Genomic DNA, 20,641 nt, shown 5'->3' on the forward strand with positions numbered 1-20,641 from the left:
GAAGAGATGGTACGGGAAAAACAAAGGAAATGTACTCATCACCTTATTCAGATAACTGTAACCCCTCTGTACAGTATCCTTACAATAAAAATATATATTTTAAAAAGTTATAGCCTAGTAACTCACTAAAATATGCATAAATGTCATACAGATAATCCCACTGATCAAACAAAATGAATATTTGATGAGCCTATTTCAGCCATGAGCTCAGTGTTTTCTTTATTACTTGTATTTATCTCCCCCATATTAACTTTGATATTGGCTTCAGCCTTTTGTAAATGGAACAAAACCAAATAAATGAAAGCAGATATTTTAAAATAGCTTTTTCACCGTGACTTGTCCAATCCACTCTTAGAAACCTGTTGCTAAACATCTCGCCAAGGGAATTTGTGTATTAGTTGTTGAGCTTACTTTCTCTTAGCTCTAAAAACATTTTTCTATTGTTTTCTAAAACTGGATCTAGGTTTCTATAAACCACATTTTGATTTGCTAAGTGGCTTCCTGTTTGCTCATGCTAATAGGAGGTGCCTAAGAAAGGCTGCAAGATTAATGAGAAGGATAGAAGTTATCTTATCCGCTTTATTCCTACTTCATCACTTCTCCCTTTTCCGTTCTCCTGGACAACATTCCAGCAATGTTCCTTAAAATCTATAGTAGCAGCTCTTTTAATGCTTTCAAAGTTTTAGAGGGAGAGATTCCAAGAGGCTTAAAGGTACCCATAACTTGCCTTCTCTTCCACAAAGAACTAGATCAGCAGGTAAATAGCTGTATTATCCAGTGACTGATTTGAGAATGTTCAAAATCAGAAAGGGAGAGACTGGAAAATTTGTGATTTGGAAACCTGGGACAGTAGCACTGGGAGAAGAATGCTGGCAACTGTAACCCCTGCTCCAGAACCATGAGGCTATTCCCCTTTTCGAGTCAGAGGACAATGGGAAGTGACTTGGGAAAACTCATTATTGCATATGCTAGCAATCCTGGCCAGCATAGAAAGTCCCACAATCAACTCAGGTTTGCAGCTAAGCCAGGGAAGTAGATGAAATGGTGCACATTGGCTTTGCTTGGGGGAAGGGTCTCCCAGTCTCTTGTCACACCAGCACTGAAATCTCAGACTGCTTTTTGGCACCACATTGAGGATCGTGCATGGATATCCCACCACAGTAACACAGGACCTTCAGTCACAGAATCATAACCGTGATTCTACCGCCTGAGCCTATGCAGTGTCCTGAATTACAGAAAATAGGGGTTTCAACACAGAAGGAAGAAAAGAGGAACCAACATACTTCTCTGATGGACGTCAAGTGGGACCAACCGCATGTGGGCTGATTTGGGGGACTGACTGAGCAAAAGTGCGTACACGATTCCATGCATGACTCCCTACTATGATCAACTCCGTTGATGGTACTGAGTGTGAAAACAGGGGAAGGATGAGAAACTAACCCATCACCCTATCCTCCACAGGCTGCTTTGTGTGGGACCATGTTACTTCATGGACCGAAGGAAAGTGCTTAAGTTCTCCAGGGAGAAATGAACTGGAGAGAACTACTGGAGCTACCAGTAGTAGGGTTGCCTCGGCAGTGCCGGAAGAAATGTTCACTACACTCCCTGTACTATCAGTAATATTCTTACACTCGCCACACCGTGGACACTTGATCCTCCCTATCTGGGTACTGAATTGACTGAGATGCTAGAGTGTCTCCACCTGTCTGACCCTCATAGAAATTGGGTAACTTCCAGCCACCCCGGTACTCTGTGTGCAAAGGCATTGGTTACAAATGCTGTAGAGGGACTACAATGTGGCACCCAGCTGGAGCCAAACCCAATCAAGTGTACTCAACTGACACCTTAAAAAAACCTTTAGTGAAAGCTTTCAACTATAGATTTAATGTTAAAAAGTGGAAGAGATGGCCAATACATCAGATTCACAATTCTCAGCATAGAATCATAAAACATAGGAAAAACCAAGATAGTTTCTGATGCCACTAAAACAGCCCAGTGACTATCAGTTCCTAAAGAAAATGATGCAATTGAAAAGAGAAAAATATATTTTTGAACAGATACAAATCACATATGAAGACAAAGATAATTGAACATCCTAATAATATGCAGTGAGAGTGAATAGGTTTCACGATGTTTTACCACAAATAAATGTTTAGGAATATTTGTCCTCACTGTTGTATTCTATCTAAATTTTAAGGAAGAATTAATTTCAAATCTTCTTAAATTATTCTAAAATTTTGAAGACTAAGAATGCTTCTAGAGTTCCGGGAAGATGGCGGAGGAGAAGCTGGAGTCTAAACAAGCTGTCACATAGAAAGCAGTTTTAGAGTTCCAGTGAACAGTCCTAAACCAGAGAATCACACCAAGTGTGCCATCACAGGACAGAGAGTCAGGTCAGAGAGGGAAAATCCAGGCAAGGAGACACATCTGAACTCTTGCCAATAGCCGCCACGGTGGCGGCAGCGGTGGAGGCAGCGATTGCAGGCGCCATATGTGAGCCACAGAGAGTCCGGGACTAAGGAGCCAGCCGCAGCAGGCGAGCGGATTCTACTCAACACCAGCAAGAACCAAGAAGGAATGGACATCTTCATCCTGCAGTTCCCAGACCAGAGACGACCCAGGAACCAAGACTCGGCGTGAGTAGAAGCCTGACATCCTCACTCCTTCTAAGGGAGCAGAGGAGGGAAGGCCACCACTCCCCCCCCCAGCACCGGAGATCTCCATCTTGGATACCAACAAAGCTCGGAGGAGCTGCTAGCTCCAACTCAAGCCTTGGAATAAAACGAGTCATTTAGCAGGTCACAAGAACTTAATAGCAGCGTGACCTGCCAGACTCAGCTCCACCCAGGGAAAAGTCACCCAGCAAGGGTGCCAGCTCTAGGAGTGGCTTTCTTCACTGGGTAATCAGAGCCAGAGGCTGCCCCTCCCTCTAGCAGCCTCGACAATCAATTGAAATTCAGTAAACAGAAATCCCGAGAATGGCTCCAGGCTGGGCTCTGTGAGTTTTTCACAAACTAGCCCCCGGGAAAAGCTACTGTCTGTTGAAAGGCCTCAACTCTACCCAGAACCTAGCCTCATCACTGTATCCCCCTCTTTTGTGATACTCAAAGCAGATCTGCCTCCCATTGAACTAGCCTGGGAGGAGGATCGCAAAATCCTGGGTAAAGAAGAGCATTTTTCTGCCTGTTCGAACAAACTGTAAGTCAGACCACAAGCAGACCAGAGACTCCAACAAGAGGCTGGTTATGGACACAAGGGAGATAAAGGATTTTTCCCACCCCTACCAAAAAAATCAAAGAACTTTCTTTTTCCTTCTTCTTCCTCTTCTTCTTCCTCTTCTTCTTCCTCTTCTTCTTCTTCTTCTTCTTCTTCTTCTTCTTCTTCTTCTTCTTCTTCTTCTTCTTCTTCTTCTTCTTATATAAATTTTTTTTTCTTTTCTAAAACATTTTTAATCTTTAATGTTTGTCTTTTTTTGAAAAAAAATTGGTTTCAAGTAACTTTTTTTTCCTCTTATAATTTTTATTTTAGGGATATATGAGTGTGCATTTTTCTTTCTTTTTTTTTCTTTTTTAATTATATTTTTGTTTTTTGTTTAGCTCTACTGAACTTCTGATCTTTTTTCCTTCCTTTCTTATCCTTTTCACCTTTTCCTCTCTTTTGTTCTTCTTTATATGACTTGAAGCCATCAAAGCTGACCAATTAGAAGGAAAAGAAATTTAAAAACAAAGTAGAAAGTCTTGACAGCAGGTTAGACGATGCAAAAGATCGAATCTCAGGGATTGAAGACAGCCTAGATATTATAGAGGAAGAACATACAACCATCCAAGACAAGTCCAAGAAATATGATAGATGCATCCAACACTTGGAAGACACCATCAGAAGGCCTAATCTAAGGATAATGGGTGTAGAGGAGCACCTAGAAACAGAAGTTAATGGTCTAGGAAATTTGTTTAACAGGATCCTACCAGAGAACTTCCAAAACATGCAAGAAGATAGGCCTATTCAGTTACAAGAAGCTTTTAGAACCCCAAATAGACCAGACCAGAATAGGACATCCCACCATCACATTTAATCCACACAGGATCAACTCAGACCAAGGAAAAGATCCTTAAAGCTGTCAAGGAGAAAAGATTAATCACCTATAAAGGGAAACCAATTAGAATCACCTCAGATTTCTCAGCAGAGACAATCAAAGCAAGAGCCTGGAATGGTGTATGCCATGCCCTAAAAACAAACAACTATCAACCAAGAATACTGTACCCAGCTAAATTCTCCTTCGTAACTAAAGTTCAAATAAAATACCTCCATAGCAAAGAAAAATTGAAACAATACATCTCCACCAAACCAGCCCTACAAAAGATTCTTAAAGATGTCCTACACATAGAAAACCAACAAGACCACAATAAAGGCCAAGAAACTGCACCCAAACTGAAAATCCAAGAACTATAGGAAGAACCCGGTTTTCACAGCCTCCAAGAAGGTGGATAACATGGCAGGAACTCTCAAATACCTCTCAGTCCTATCTCTTAAGGTTAACAGACTGAACTCTCCAATTTAGCAACATAGACTGTCTAGTTGATTAAAAAACAAGACTCTTCTATCTGCTGCCTTCAAGAGTCACACCTTGCCCTTAAAAACAAACACATTTTCAATGTTAAAGGCTGGAACAAAATCTACCAAGCAAAAGGACCCATAAACAGGCGGGAGTTGCAATCCTAATATCAGATAAAATAGACTTCAAATTAAAATTTGTGAGAAGAGATAAAGAAGGTTGCTACACACTAATTAAGGGATCTCTCCTTCAGGAGGATATTACAATTCTAAATATCTATATAGCCAAACCTTGGAGCACCCAAATTTATCCTAATCCCATATAGATCCAAAGACATTAATTGTTGGGGATTTTAACACACCACACTCCCCACTAGATAGATCAACTCGGCAAAAACTCAACAGAGAAAACACAGATCTAAACAGCTGCATAGATCAACTAGATTTAACAGACATCTACCGAACAATTCACCCAGCAGCATCAGAATACACGTTTTTCTCAGCAGCACATGGAACATTTTCTAAAATAGACCACATTTTAGGCCACAAAGCAAACTTGTCTAAATTCAGAAACATTGAAGTTATACCTTACATCCTGTCTGACCAAAAGGGAATAAAATTAGAATTCAACACCAAAAGCCACGAGAGAAAGTCCGGTAACCCATGGAGGCTGAACAACACACTGCTGAATCACGAGTAGGTCATGGAAGAGATTAGAAAGGAAATTCAAATGTTTATGTTATTCAACAAAAATGAACACACAAATTACCAGCTCCTCTGGGACACAGTACTCAGAGGCAAGTTTATAGCTCTGAGCTCCTACATCAACAAATTGGAGAGATCTGAAACCAACAATTTAATGACACATCTAAAACTTCTTGAAAAAGAGCAGCAAGATAAACCCCAATCCAGTAGATGGAAATAAATAATTAAAATTAAATCAGAATTAAATGAATTAGAATCCAAAAAAACTATAGAAAGATTCAACAAAACAAAGAGTTGGTTCTTTGAAAAAATTAACAAAATTGACATACCCTTAGCAAATCTTATCAGAAAAAGAAGAGAACACACCCAAATAAATAAACTCAGAGATGAGAACGGAAGCATCACAACGGAAACAACCAAGATTCAGAACATTGTACGGGAATACTTCTCAAAACTTTATGCTAATAAGTTTGAGAACTTGACAGAAATGGGCCTTTTCCTAGCAAATATTGACAAGCCAAAACTAAACCAAGATGAGTTAAACCATCTTAACAGGTCCATATCAAGCATTGAAATAGAAACAGCAATAAGAGACCTCCCAGCTAAGAAAAGTCCAGGACCAGATGGTTTTACAGCGGAATTTTACAAGGCCTTCAAAGCAGAACTCACATCAATACTCCTCCAACTCTTCAATGAAATTGAAAGAGAAAGTTCACTACCGAACACATTCTATGAAGCCATCATAACCCTCATCCCAAAACCAGGCAGGGACTCATCAAAGAAAGAGAACTACAGACGCATTTCTTTGATGAACAATGATGCAAAACTTCTCAACAAAATTTTGGCCAGTCGACTTCAACAATTCATCTAAAAAATCATACACCACGATCAAACTGGATTCATTTCAGGGATGCAAAGCTGGTTCAATATACGCAAATCAATTAATATTATTCATCACATCAACAGGAGCAAGAATAAGAACCACATGGTTATCTCAATAGATGCAGAAAAAGCATTCGACAAGATCCAAAACCCCTTTATGATGAAGGTTTTGGAAAAATTAGGAATCCATGGAACATTCCTCAATACAATAAAGGCTGTATATGACAAACCTACAGCCAGCATTATACTTAATGGTGAAAAACTAAAGCCATTTCCTCTTAACTCAAGAATAAGACAAGGATGTCCACTCTCTACACTTCTCTTCAATCTAGTATTAGAATGCCTAGCTACAGCAATAAGACAAGATGCAGACATAAAGGGGATCCAAATAGAGAAAGAAGAAATAAAACTCTCCCTCTTTGCAGATGACATGATCTTGTATTTAAAGAATCCCATGGACTCCACTCCCAAATTACTCAAGCTGATTCAAAACTTTGGCTAGGTAGCAGGGTATAAAATTAACCCCCCAAAATCAATGGCTTTTCTGTATGCCAACAATAAGAACAGTGTGGCTGAAATTAGGAAAGCAACTCCATTTGTAATAGTCCCACAAAAAATAAAATACCTAGGAATTAACTTAGCCAAAGAAGTGAAGGACCTCTATGATGAACACTTTAAAATCTTGAAGAAGGAAATCAAAACAGAACTCAGAAAATGGCAAAACCTCCCATGCTCCTGAATTGGAAAGATTAAGATCGTGAAAATGGCTATACTTCCCAAGGCTATCTACAAATTCAACGAGATACCTATCAAAATTCCAACCTCATTCTTCAAGGAAATAGAAGAGGCAATCCAAATATTCATGTGGAACAATAAAAGACGCCAAATAGCAAAAACACTCCTCAACAGAAAGAACACTGCTGGAGGAATATCAATACCAAATTTCAAACTCTACTATAAAGCCATAGTAATCAAAACAGCTTGCTCAGGACCAATGGAATAGAATTGAAAACCCAGAAATGAACCTATAGCCATCTAATCTTCGATAAGGGAGCTAAAACAATAGAATGGAAGAAAGACAGCCTCTTCAGTAAATGGTGCTGGAAAAATTAGTTAACTACTTGTAGAAAACTAAAGCTAGATCCTTATATATCACCTTGTACCAGAATCAACTCCAAATGGATCAAAGACCTCGAAGTCAAAGCAGACACTGAAAACATTACAGGATGGAATAGGAGAAACCCTAGGTTTCCTTGGCTCAGGCCGAAATTTTCTGAATAGAGACCCAGAAACACAACAATTCTATGAAAGGTTGGACAAATGGGATTGCATGAAATTGCAGACCTTCTGCATGGCAAAGGACATAGCTAGCAAGATCAATAGAAAGCCCACGGATTGGGAGAAGATCTTCACTAGCCATACAATAGACAAGGGTCTCATATCTAAAATATACTTGGAATTCAAAATATTAAATCCCCAACAACAAATCCTCAAAGAAACAACTGCCCAATAAATAAGTGGGCGAAAGACTTAAAGAGAAACTTCCCTGAAGAAGAAAGAAGGATAGCCAATAGACACATGAAGAAATGCTCAACCTCCCTTGCCATTAAAGAAATGCAAATCAAAACAACATTGAGATACCACCTCACTCCAGTTAGAATGGCAAAAATCAGGAACCCTAACAACAACAGATGCTGGAGGGGATGTGGACAGAAGGGAAACTTAGTGCATTGTTGGTGGGAATGTAAACTTGTTCAACCACTTTGGAAAGCAGTATGGAGGTTCCTCAAAAGACTTCACATAGAGCTCCCCTATGACCCAGCAATCCCACTTTTGGGCATTTACCCAAATGTTTACAAACAAGACCACACTAAAGCTACCAGCACAACTATGTTTATTGCAGCATTATTTACCATAGCTAAGATATGGAACCAACCCAGATGCCCCTCATTAGATGAATGGATCAAGAAAATGTGGTATATATACACAATGGAATTATATGCCTCCATCAGAAAGAATGACATTGCCCCATTTGTTAGGAAATGGAGAGACTTGGAAAAAATTATATTAAGTGAAGTAAGCCAGGCCCAAAGAAACATAAGTCCCATGGTTTCCCTTATTTACAATATCTAGTATATGTATGAGTCAAGCGGAAAAGGGCAGATAATGTGATGTTAGGAAAATGAACCCTTACATATGTATTTTAATGTTTTATTCAAGCATTTGTTTCTAGCGCATTTATAAGATTATTTCTTTGTTGCTTTGTATGTCCCTCCCCCACAGTATACCCCTGCTTCCACTATATTTGATGTCGGTATAACTTGTGGAGGAGATGGGGACAAACAAGTCATTTAAGGATACAGGTGGACCTGTTGCAACAATGAGAAGTACAAGTTGTCACGTCGAAAACGAGCTTTACAACGTTGTGCGGAGGGGGGGGTGTGGGTGGGGAGGGGGGTATTGGGTTGGGGAAGGGGGGGTGGCTGGGAAGGGATGTGAAGGGTAAACAAAGAAGGAGGCTGCAATGCTTGATAAGAAATGTACGCATTATCCTGCCCATGTAATTGTAACCCCTCTGTACAGTATGTTCACAAAAAATAAAATAAAATTAAATGAAAAAATTAAAAAAAAAAAGAAGTTCTGACTATCCGGGTACAGGTGGCTCATTCCTGTAATCCTAGCTCCTCAGGAGGCTGAGATCTGAGTACCAGGATTCGAAGCGAGTTCCTGCAGGAAAGTCCATGAGACTCTTATCTCCAATTAACCACCAGAAAACTGGAAATGGTGCTGTGTATCAAGTGGTAGAGTGCTTGCCTTGAGCTGAAGTGCTCAGGGACAGCTCCAGCACCAGAGATCAAGCCCCATGACCACCACCACCAACAACAACAATAAAAATAAAATAAAATAAAAAAGAAAGAAAGAAAGAAGAAGCTCTGACTGAAGACTTTAATTAACCATTTATCTAAGCATCTACTTCCCCTCACAAAGAGTGAAATTTGTAACTATGCTAACAAAGGCTGAAGAGAAACATACAATAGATGAAAACCTGAAGTTTTTGTTCTTGTTGTTTACTTTGGGGTGGTATTTTGCCTTTTTTATGTCTTCCTTTATCTTATAAAGTTTTGCTGTTTCTGTGATTTGATTTGATGTTCTTTCTTTTCTTTTTTTTTTCTCCCTTTAAAATACAGTCACTACAAAGGAGGAGGCAACAATGCTTGATAAGAAATGTACTCATTACCTTGCTCATGTAATTGTAACCCCTCTGTATTGTATTTTCACAATAAAAAAATAAAAATAATAATTAAAATAAAATATAGTCACTATACTGGAGGCATGAAACCCATTTTCAATATTCACATTAAACTATATCTTCCTCAGTATTCAATTAGTCTCCAATGTCCCATTCCTTCTATCTACATACCCAATAGTTCTCGTGTATGTTTTCTTCTACTCTGCCATATGCAATTCTTCCGTTATCAGAGCACTCAGTGGGCAACAAAACCACCAGATGATTTTTGTTTGTATCTTTGTTTTCTAGTGTATCATTCTGTAATTCTCTTTGGTCTTTCATTAACTACCCGATTTCTACCTATCACATTTTACTTTAAACATAATGCCTTAGAAAGAAACTTAACCAAGGAGCTGAAATACATTGATTCTTTTGTTCATAACTTGAAAGAATTAGTATCACAAAAATGGTTATTCAGCCCAAAGCAACCAGCAGATTCAATGTAATGTCATTCTTTATAACAATAGAAAATGCAATAAAATATACATTGGAACCTAAATGATCTTGGTCAGCAGAAACAGTTCTGAGCAAAAAATAAAAGCAATGTTTGAACTATCAAAATATGGATTTCAAATTATTTTTCAGAAAATAACAACAATAGCAAGAAGAACAGCATATCACTGAAATAAAACAAGACCCCCAAACCAATGGAAAAAATTAGAAAACCCAGAATTGGATCCATTTACTTAAAACCCTCTGATTTTTCACAATGATCCACAAATATACATTAGAGAAAAGGTATCCACTTCAATAAATGATGCAGGAATAAGTAGACAACTGAATTGAAATTGGATCTTTATGTCTTATCAATTCAAAGTAAAAGACCTTAATGTGAGCTCTGAAATTTTAAAAATTACTATTGGAAAGAATAGGGAAAAGTATAGAACTTACTGACATACACAGTAGCTTCCTAATTAGAACTCGATTTAGCTCAGCAAATAAAAGTAATGATTGACAGTAATATATCAAATTAAAATTTTCTGAATATGAAAAGAATTCTAAGCTACCCGAATCCTAAGAATGGGAAAAAAATCTTTATCAACTATTCAATGGACAAAACATTAATATCCAGAATATAAGAAGATCTCAGAAAACAACAATGAAAAACATTTCACAGAAAAAATTATACAAATAGCTACATGAAAAAATATTTAACTTCCTGAGCTATAGAAGAATTGCAAATTAAAGGTATATTAACATTTCCTTTCTCCCCAATCCAAATGACAGACAAGAGAATGAAAGCCAACCTGTAAGATCAGTTGAGGTATTTAACTATCAATAAATAGGTAAGGAAAATATGGTACATATATACTACAGAATATCACACAATTGTAAATAATAAAATTAGGTTACTTTCAGGAAAACAGATATTAGTGGAATTCATCAGGAAAGTAAAATAAGCCAAATTAAAAAACAAAACAAAAACAAATACTCCTACACTGGTCACTCATGCCTATAGCCCTAGATATTCAGGAAGCTGAGATCCAGAGGACCACAATGGTAAGTCTCAATCTATAAAATAAGCATCGAAAGCCATGTTGATGATGTGGCTCAAGTGTTTATATATCAGCCCAGAAAATGCAAGCCCTGGCATCCCCCCAAACAAATAAAACAAATCTAAAACAACAAAAATTAAATGTTTCCACTAAATTATGAAATTAAGATCTAAAGGATACATAGATAGACAGATAGATATATAAATATGTACATATACCTAGAATTGTACATGGAACATGAGATATTTAGGGGGAATGAGATGAAGGATAAATAGGAAAAGAGAATGATGGAGAGTCAACAATGTGTGTGTATTTTGTGCTGAAAGTGATGGAATGTGCGTTGCAACACTAAGCTAAAAATAACAGCTCCATTAAAATGAAAAGCAAAATAATGGTCTAGAAGCTTTCTCTGCATGACTCCATGAATGAAGCATCAGGGGTGAAAAGGACACATTATATTCTAAAGACAGAAAGAGACAGTGGTTAACTATTGTTAAAAACCAACTATTGCTGAAAACCAATGAGAAACAAAGAGAAGTACTAAGTAGTCCACAGGTCCAAACCTGTTGCACAGGGACAGGGGAAGTCGAAAACGAGCTTTACAATGTTGGTGCGGCTGGGGGGGGGCGGGGGTGAGAAGGCGAGGAGGATTGGGTGGGGGTGGGAGGGGGAGGCTGGGAAGGGATGTGAAGGGTAAACAAAGGAGGAGGCTGCAATGCTTGATAAGAAATGTATGCATTATCCTGCTCATGTAATTGTAACCCCTCTGTACAGTATGTTCACAAAAAAAAATTAAATTAAAAAAAAAGAATGCTTCTAAAGTCAATCTACATAGCTAGCTTTTCTATACCCTCAAACAGGACACAGACATATACAAAAAGAAAGCTATTGGGAATGTAGATGAAAATATTCACAATCAATTATTAGCTAATTGGACACATCATGATGTAAATTCTGAAAATATACCAATTAAATAAAATTTATATAAAAACAAATATCAGCTTATACTCAGTGAGCAAAATTAAAAGCTTTTTCTCTAAAATCTCTAGTAAAATAATTATGCCTGCTCTTTCTTTGGTTAATTGGAGAAAAGAATCTCATGGGCTTTTCTTCCCAGGCTGTCTTTGAACTTTGAACCTGAGATTTCATTCTCCTGTGTAGCTATGAATACACCAGCTCCTGACTAAACACCAAAATTTGGATATGCCTGTATTAAAATTGATAGCAAGAAAATGTACCCAAAAATAAATATACAAAGAAAACTGAATTCAAAACTATACCCAGGAATAAAGACAGATTTCTAAACTGAAATCAAAAGTCTCTGAAATAAATGACATCAAACAAAAGAAAGATTTTTCCTATTCTTGATGGGAGGAATTAATATTGTTAAAATGCCCACTGTATTTGATTTTGGTACCCTGGTATTGTATAAAGGTTTATCTGAATTAGGGAAAGGAAGGGGAACAACAGAATGGTGAGACAAAGACAAGGGGGAAACCAATGCAACAGCAATATTCACAAGACAATATGTACAAATTGGGAGGGGAAAATGGTGGGGAGGTAAGGTAGGAGACAAATGAGGGAAGGGGTAACAAAGTTGGCAAGAAATGTATTAATTACCTTACTTATGTAACTATAACCCCTCTGTACATCACCTTGACAATAAAAAAGAAGTAAAAAAAAATGAAGGTGACCATATCGTGCATAAAGTGGTCCAAAAGAGCTCACAATTTGACAATGTATCTGTAAACTCACCCCATATTAATAAAGCAAAAGGGCAAAAAAGTCCATACTTCCAAGAGAAATCTACATATTTAATGAAATCCCCAGCAAAATATCAATTATAATATAATTCTTATAATTAGTAGGGAAGCACAAAATAGCTCAAAGAACCAAAAAAAATCTTGAGTGAAATAAAACAACCTGCCTCCAAAATAGACTACAAAGCTTCAAAATAGACTACAAACTTGCATTATCAAAAGATAATGGTATTTTCCTAAACCAAGACACATTGACTAGTAGAACTCAAGTCCCTCACATATCTGTGGCCAACTAACTTCCAATGAATTGCTAAGAGTACACTCTTGAGTCATGTTGATCTTAATACTTGGTGTTGGTAAAAATAGGATACACAGAAGGATGGAAAGAGGCTCTAATGATTCACAAGTTACCAAAATCACTTAAAATAGATGAAGGATTTCAATGTAATATATGAAATGACTGGAAGAAAATCATAGGAGGGTGTCAGCAGAATAATGTAATGAGCAAAACTTTGAAGGCAAGAGATCTTAAAACACTTAAGATTAAACCACACACATAAACAAAGGTGATCATATCATACTAAAGAACTTCACAGCAAAGGAAACCATTTTCAAAGAGACAACATGAAAAATATTTGTGAAGAATATGCTTTACATATGATCAATGTACAGAAAGAAACTAATAAAAAGGTATCCAGTAAGGATTACATGCCTGTAATCCTAGCTACTCAAGATAGCAGTTCAAAGCCAACCAGGGCAGGAAGAATTCGTAAAGACTCTTATCTCCAATAAATCACTCAGAAAAAGAGTGGCACTGTAGCTCAAGTGGTAGAGCACTAGCCTTGAGCCTGAACAGCTGAGGGACTGTGCCCAGGCCCAGAGTTCTAGCCCCACAACCGACAAAAAAATAGTAATAGTAACCCAATTAAAAATGAGTAATAGACTTAAACAGATATTTCTCATTGGCTGTCGAAGGCTCTTGAGTGTAATCCTAGCAACTCAAAAAGTTGAGATATGAAGATTTTTTTATTGTGAAAATACTGTACAGAGGGGTTACAATTACATGGGCAAGCTAGTGAGCACATTTCTTATCAAGCATTGTAGCCTCCTCCGTTGTTTACCCTTCCCATCCCTTCCCATCCTCCCTCCCCCCCCACCCAATCCTCCCCCCCACCTCAAGTTGTAAAGTTCGTTTGTCATCCCAGGAAGGAAAATTTATGAGGCTCTGATTGCCAATTAATCAGCAAAAATCTGGAAGTAGAGGTGCAGTTTAAGTGGTAGAGTGCCAGTCTTAAGAGAAAATGGGAACATTAAAATGCAATGCCCTGAGTTTAACAATACTAGCATATATTTGTATCTATCCATATCTATATCTATATCTTGACATTACAAGATTGACTTCAGGGTCTTACATATTCAAAATAGGGGTCCTTATCACTTGCCCATGACTATAGCCCTTTTGGTTTTACTTTATGTAATACAAGTTTTCTCATTTTGCCCAGGTTGATCTTAAAACTGAAACCCTTCTGCCTCTATATTCTGACTAGCTAGCATTTACACCTATAGGTATAATCATTCCAGGATCTTGCAATTTTCTTTACTAGATGCAGTAAATGTACACATATATGTATAATATATAGAGATAATATATAGAGATATATATAAAGATATAGTTAGTAGTAGTAAAAATGAAATATTCTTGAGAGAATAATGACCAAATAAATATTACTTTCATTGAACAAAAAAGCATAAGATCCCAAAAGAGTAAATATAAAGGCATATTTAATACTATATGCTTATACTTATTTTATATTTTTATACTATTTTTTACCTTGATTGTAAAATAATGTTAAATTGACCACTCTTGTTGGAAGTTTAGTTCGTATTGATTGTTGCATTGACCTAGTTCTCTTTTTTAAGAAACTCATACCTAAAATATAATTTAGAAAGAAAATAAGTATGAGTATTCTGACTGTTCAAACACTTTTCTCAAACTATGTATTAGTCTTTATTAATACATTTATGCTTTTCTTCCTGTATGCTAAGAGTTTAATTTCTATAAAGGTGACTATCATTTTCCTTTCCATGACTTGGCTCTGTCTTATTGAAATAAGACTTTCCTGCAACATCATTCTACTTTGCAACAAATAATGATTTCTGTATTTGATCTGTATTCTACATTTGAAATGATACATTTAGAATGGTACTCTTAGAACACAACGATTTATGCATGATCCACAAAATTATCCCTGCTCCAATTCAACCAGTGTGTTAGCTTAGGTTTTCTCATCCTCCCTGTTATAAAATTAAGATAACCTATATAGAATAGTTGCATCAAATGGAATTTTGTAAATCTCACATTCTTTCATAATTTCCTACAGGTCAAACTGAAATCAAAGAGTAAGAAATGTAGTAAAATGGTAATTAGTCTGACAAAATAATTGACATGACATAATTCAGAAATCATAGCTTAAACTGACCATTCACATTTATCAGAACAGGGGAAGTGTGGATTGTAAATAACTGAAAGTAAAAAATATACAACATATTTTATACTGTCAGATTTATGGATACTCTGTATTGTGTTCATGAAAATGTGTGTGCAAAATTATCAGTAAGAAGATATTTTGATGCAGCTGGATATTATAAAGTTGAGCATAATTTTGGATATGGGTGGTTTAGTAGACTATCTTAAATGGCAACTCTAATTTCAACAACTGAACTGTGAAATTCAAATTATTTTATATAATGTAAAAATTAGAAGAGAAATGCCAAATGTGAAGGGAAAACATTTTGCATGATGATTTCTGCAAAATGAAATGTGTGTATATTTGCTATGATTAACCTGGAGTGATATAGCTTATTGGGCAGAAGAAAAAAATGGAAGGAATCCACTTGGAAATAGTAAATTAAAAATAAAGTAGCCATGACAACTTGTTAAAGAAAATGTTTCATAGAATAATATATGTAATTTGTGACTAAATAGAATAAAATCTGAGAGAAAAGAAATAATATTATGATAGCATACAAAGGGATGTGTTTGTATACATGCTCGTGAGTATCTGGATTTGTGTTTCTCCCTGATTTCATATGTTGAAAGTTAATCACCATAAATTAATACTGGGTTGACAATCCTTAGCAGGGGATTAACACATATGGAATCAGCTCTCATGATTGGGTTAGTACTCTCATAAAAGAAGGATTTGGACACCTGCCATGTCCTTCTTCATGAAAAGACATGTCAGAGTCAGAGTGCTATATGAATTCAATACCTTGCTTCTAGAAAATATCTAGTTACTAAAATGTACTAAATAAATTTCTGTAAATTATGTATGATGTAAAGTATTTGCATTACAGCAACTTGAGCTGAGATAGTCTTAATATTTCTTGACTTTTTAAAATATTTCATCAGAAGTAAAAATAACTATACTATGAAAACCTATTTAGTCTTTTTACAATTGTATATTACCTTTACTTTGGTATTCCATAAATGATTTTGCTTTTATTTTGTATAATGTAGCTAGTACCCGTATCTTATTGAGGTTGTGAGAAGACATCTTTGTTTTGAAATGAGCTTATATTTGAATACAATTTAGGAAATAAAGCCATACAATGATAGTTCCACTATCCACACACTTACTCTCAAATTCCAGATTTTGATTTTGATTTGCAATTATTCTTCTCTTAAGTTTCTTTCTTACCTTTATTCAAACTCCATACTATTCCAAAGAATATTCATTTATGCATTTTCATTGTAGACACATTTCAAACTTTTCTTTTCTTTTTTACATTTTAATATATCCTAATCACTAGTAAGATAGCCACAAGTTTGCCTGATATTTTATTGTAGCACATAAAACAAATAAGACATTAATGCATAAAATCATCATTGTTTTCTTATTACTTCATTTGTCAGCTAGACTTTCTGCCTTAGCAAATTCAACATAACTTTTCAAAAATTGAAAAGCAGTTCAATAGCATTGGAAATGCCAATAGCAAACCTATTCTAATATCACTAAAACATTGGATTGCTCATGGATTATTTTTCTAAATGGGTGAGTTTTAAAGCAAGTAATGTTGAGTCAATGTTTTTAGTATATTAGGTACATTTTTATTATAGAATGATACTAATAAAGAATTTTACCTGTGGAATATTAGCATGTAAACAATATTGTTGAAGACTCATATTTCACTTAGTTTTAAGAATTATTCATAGAAATTAGTATATGTCTAGGATAATTTTATCAGATGAGAAAAAAAAGCTCAAAAGCTATGTACATATGACTATAAGATAAGGCTAAGTTGGCGCACTGTGGCTCAAGTGGTAGAGCACTAGCCTTAGCTGAAGAGCTGAGGGACAGCGCCCAGGCCCAGAGTTCAGGCCCCATGACCAGCCCCCCCCCCAATAAAGGATAAGGCTAAGCAAAATGAACCCCAAGAGGTCTTTCTTTGTTGTTGTTGTTTTTAATGTACTATGTGATTTTTTCCCTTTGTATGTTCTTCCCACTATGGCATATCCCCTGTTGTCACTGTACTTGATTTTTGTACCCTGCATTTGTCTAATTGGGGGAGGGGAAGGGAATAACAAAATGATGAAACCATTGCAACAATGAGACTCACAAGACACTATGTTGGAAAAGAACTTTACTTCAGCAGTGAGCTGGGGGGAGTGAGGAAGGTGAGGGAGATGGAGGAGGGAAGGGATAGTAACAATGCTTGACAAGAACTGTACTCATTACCTTACTCATGTAACTGTAACCTCTCTGTATAGAACCTTTACAATAAAATGCAATTAAAAAATTATTCATAGAACATAAACTTCAAGATAAATCATTCTTACGTTTTCCAGAGAGATTCATTGTTGAAGAACTGGCTCCCCCATTTATCATACCACCCTCAGTATTGTCCGTGAAGAGTTCTGTGGTAGTCACTAGAGAATTGAAACATATTTCAAAATACTCGGTAAAAGTTTATATGAATAACATTAACTTAACTAGCATTTGTTATGATAGAAGAGTTACAATGTAACACTTTGCAGAATTACCAAAGCTTAGAATTAGGAGGGCACTTAGCTATCAGATAGAACTCATTATATTAAAACATACATTGTTTACATATCATATATTTATTTAAACATCATAAAACTACAAGTCAAAAGAATTGATGCAACAGTAACATTCCATAATGTTTCTTTCATATAATGCCATTTGTCATACAAATTTAAATGCTCCTGAGTTAAACAGCAATTTCATACCAAGGGAATATATGAGTTGAATTGAAACAATATATGTTTACATACATACGTACATGCATTCATACTACACACATGCATATTATATATGTACATGTCTATAGTATATAATTTCAAGAGTGAAATTACTGAACCATTATAAGTATTTTACTATAACTTAAAAAGTATAAATGTTGCTGACACATTGAGTAACCAATGGAATAACTTTCTTCTACATTCCTTTATTACTATAATTTCTGTACTTTATTTTTAAAGTTCAAGACAAAGTAAGAAATATAAAGATTAGAATATTACTTGAAATTACCACACGAAACATAGTGAGGTCACAATTGCAATGGTTTTCTGTTCAAAAGGAACAATTATCATTAATTACCTAATTCACTTATGTCCAAAGATATATTGTATTTGCTATTCCATATTATTCCATATGAATTTTTGGATTGCTTCCTCTATTTCATTAGTGAATGATATTGGAATATTGATGGGTATTGCATTGAATTTGTAGATAGCCTGTGTCAGTGTTGTCATTTTCACGATGTTATTCCTCCTAATTCAGGAGAATGGGAGGTTTATCCACTTCCTTAGATCTACATTAATTTCTTTTTTCAGGTTTTTAAAGTTTTCATTATAGAAGTCCTTTACTTCTTTGGTTAAGTAAATTCCCAGGGTTTTTTTGCCATCATTTTTTTAGGCTATTACAAAAGGAGTTGCTGGGCTGGAAAGTTGGCTCAGTGGTAGAGTGCTTGCCTTGCATGCATAAGGCCCTGGGTTCGATTCCTCAGCACCACATAAGCAAAAAGAAAAAAACCGAAAGTGGCGCTGTGGCTCAAGTGGTAGGGCACTAGCCTTGAGCTGAAGAGCTGAGGGACAGCGCCCAAGCCCAGAGTTCAGGCCCCACAACCGGACCAAAAACAAAAAAACAAAAAAACAAAAGGAGTTGCTTTCCTGATTTCAGCCTTGCTCTTCTCATTGTTGGCATAGAGAAAAGCTTTTGTTTTTTGTGGATACATTTTACACCCTGATACTTTCCAAAAGTTTCTGATCAGCTCAAGTAACTTAGGAATAGAGTCGACAGGGTTCTTTAAATACAGGATCATGTCATTTGCAAAGAGGGAGAGTTTTACTTCTTTCCCTATTTGGATCCCCTTCATAGTTGCCTCTTGCCTTATTGCACTAGCTAAGATTCTAATACTATATTGAAGAGGAGTAGGGAGAGCAGACATCTTTGTCTCCTTTCTGATCTTAGAGGAAATGGCTTTAACTTTTCACCATTAAGTAAAATGCTGTCTGTATGTTTGTCATGTATAGCCTTTATTATATTGAGGAATGTTCTGTAGATTCCTAGTTTCTCCAGAGCTTTCATCAAAAAGGGATGATGGATCTCGTCAAATGTTTTTCTGCATTTATTGAGATGATCATGTGGTTCTTGTCCTAGCCTCAGTTAATGTGTTGCCTCATATTAATTGACTTGAGTATATTGAACCATCTTGCAACCCTGGAATGAACCCAATTTCATCATAGTGTATAATATTTGTTCATTTTTGAATTTAGTTGGTCAGAATTTTATTGGGAAATTTTGAATTGATTTCATCAAAGAAATGGGTCTATAGTTTTCTTTTTTTGATGAGTCCCTGTCTGATTTTGGAATGATGATTATGCTTGATTCTTACATGAGTTTGGTAGTGATCCTTCCTATACAGTTTCATTGAAGAGTTTGAGGAGTATTGTAGTATGTTCTTTTTTGAAAGCCTTATAGAATTTGGCTGTGAATCCATCTGGTCCTGGGCTTTTGTGGATGGGAGGTCTTTATTGCCATTTCTATTTCAATACTTGATATGTATCTATTTAGTTGGTCTAGATCTTCTTGGTTTAGTTTGCTAGAAATTCTTCCCATTACTTCCTGATTCTCAAATTTATTGGCATTAAGGTTTGCAAAGTATTCCCTTATAATATTCTGAATCTTGCTTGTTTCTGTCATGATTGTCTCTGATTTTATTTAAGTGTGTTCTCTTTTTTGTCAGATTTGCTAAGGGTCTGTAAATTTTGTTAATTTTTTCAAGGAACCAACTCTTTGTTTTGTTGATTCCCAACACTATAAAAATGGAATTTCAGTACATTTATGATACCATCATGTGGAAGACCGTGATTTCATAATAATACTACAAAAAGATATTCAGATTTTAAAAGTATTTTCTTTTTTTTTTCTGGTTGTGGGGCCTGAACTCTGGGCCTGGGCACTGTCCCTCAGCTCTTCAGCTCAAGGCTAGCACTCTACCACTTGAGCCACAGCACCACTTATGGCTTTTTTTTTTTTCTTATGTGGTGCTGAGGAATCGAACCCAGGGCCTCATGTATACAAGGCAAGCGCTCTACCACTGAGCCACTTTCCCAGCCCTAAAAGTATTTTCTAATATGTACTCTTTTCAGGGGAGTAATTCAAATTGCTATTAACATTATTTGTCCTGAGAAAAGTCTTTAAAATTTATTGGAAAAAAAAGTTTTACTAGAAATTTTTTTAGCCATCTCTTTATTTCACTTTCCCTTCTGAAAGTTACAAACTTTGTTGGTAGTTTGTTCTTTCAACATATTGAACATTGCATACTACTTTTAGAAACCTTCATAGTTTCTTACCCAAGTAAGATGTTATTCATACTGGAATTCATTTTTACATAATGAGGTGTTTTTAACTTTGTGCTTGTTAAAGTTT

General features: G+C 36.0%; 1 protein-coding gene across 2 annotated transcripts in view; it reads right to left on the minus strand.

The window, feature by feature from the left end:
• Window positions 1-20,641, minus strand: part of Ccdc7 (coiled-coil domain containing 7) — a 196,349-nt gene that overhangs the window by 24,987 nt on the left and 150,721 nt on the right. For both annotated transcript variants that reach the window (XM_069990678.1, XM_069990677.1), the window contains exons 32-33: window positions 17,524-17,613; window positions 14,515-14,613 (exon numbers count right to left, since the gene is read on the minus strand). In XM_069990678.1, the coding sequence (XP_069846779.1) occupies window positions 14,515-14,613; window positions 17,524-17,613 (189 nt within the window). The remainder of the gene's footprint in view (window positions 1-14,514; window positions 14,614-17,523; window positions 17,614-20,641) is intronic.

Source organism: Dipodomys merriami, unplaced genomic scaffold (assembly GCF_024711535.1).
Source record: "Dipodomys merriami isolate MVZ:Mamm:240054 unplaced genomic scaffold, mDipMer1.0.p SCAF_4, whole genome shotgun sequence".
NCBI classification, from domain to species: domain Eukaryota; kingdom Metazoa; phylum Chordata; class Mammalia; order Rodentia; family Heteromyidae; genus Dipodomys; species Dipodomys merriami.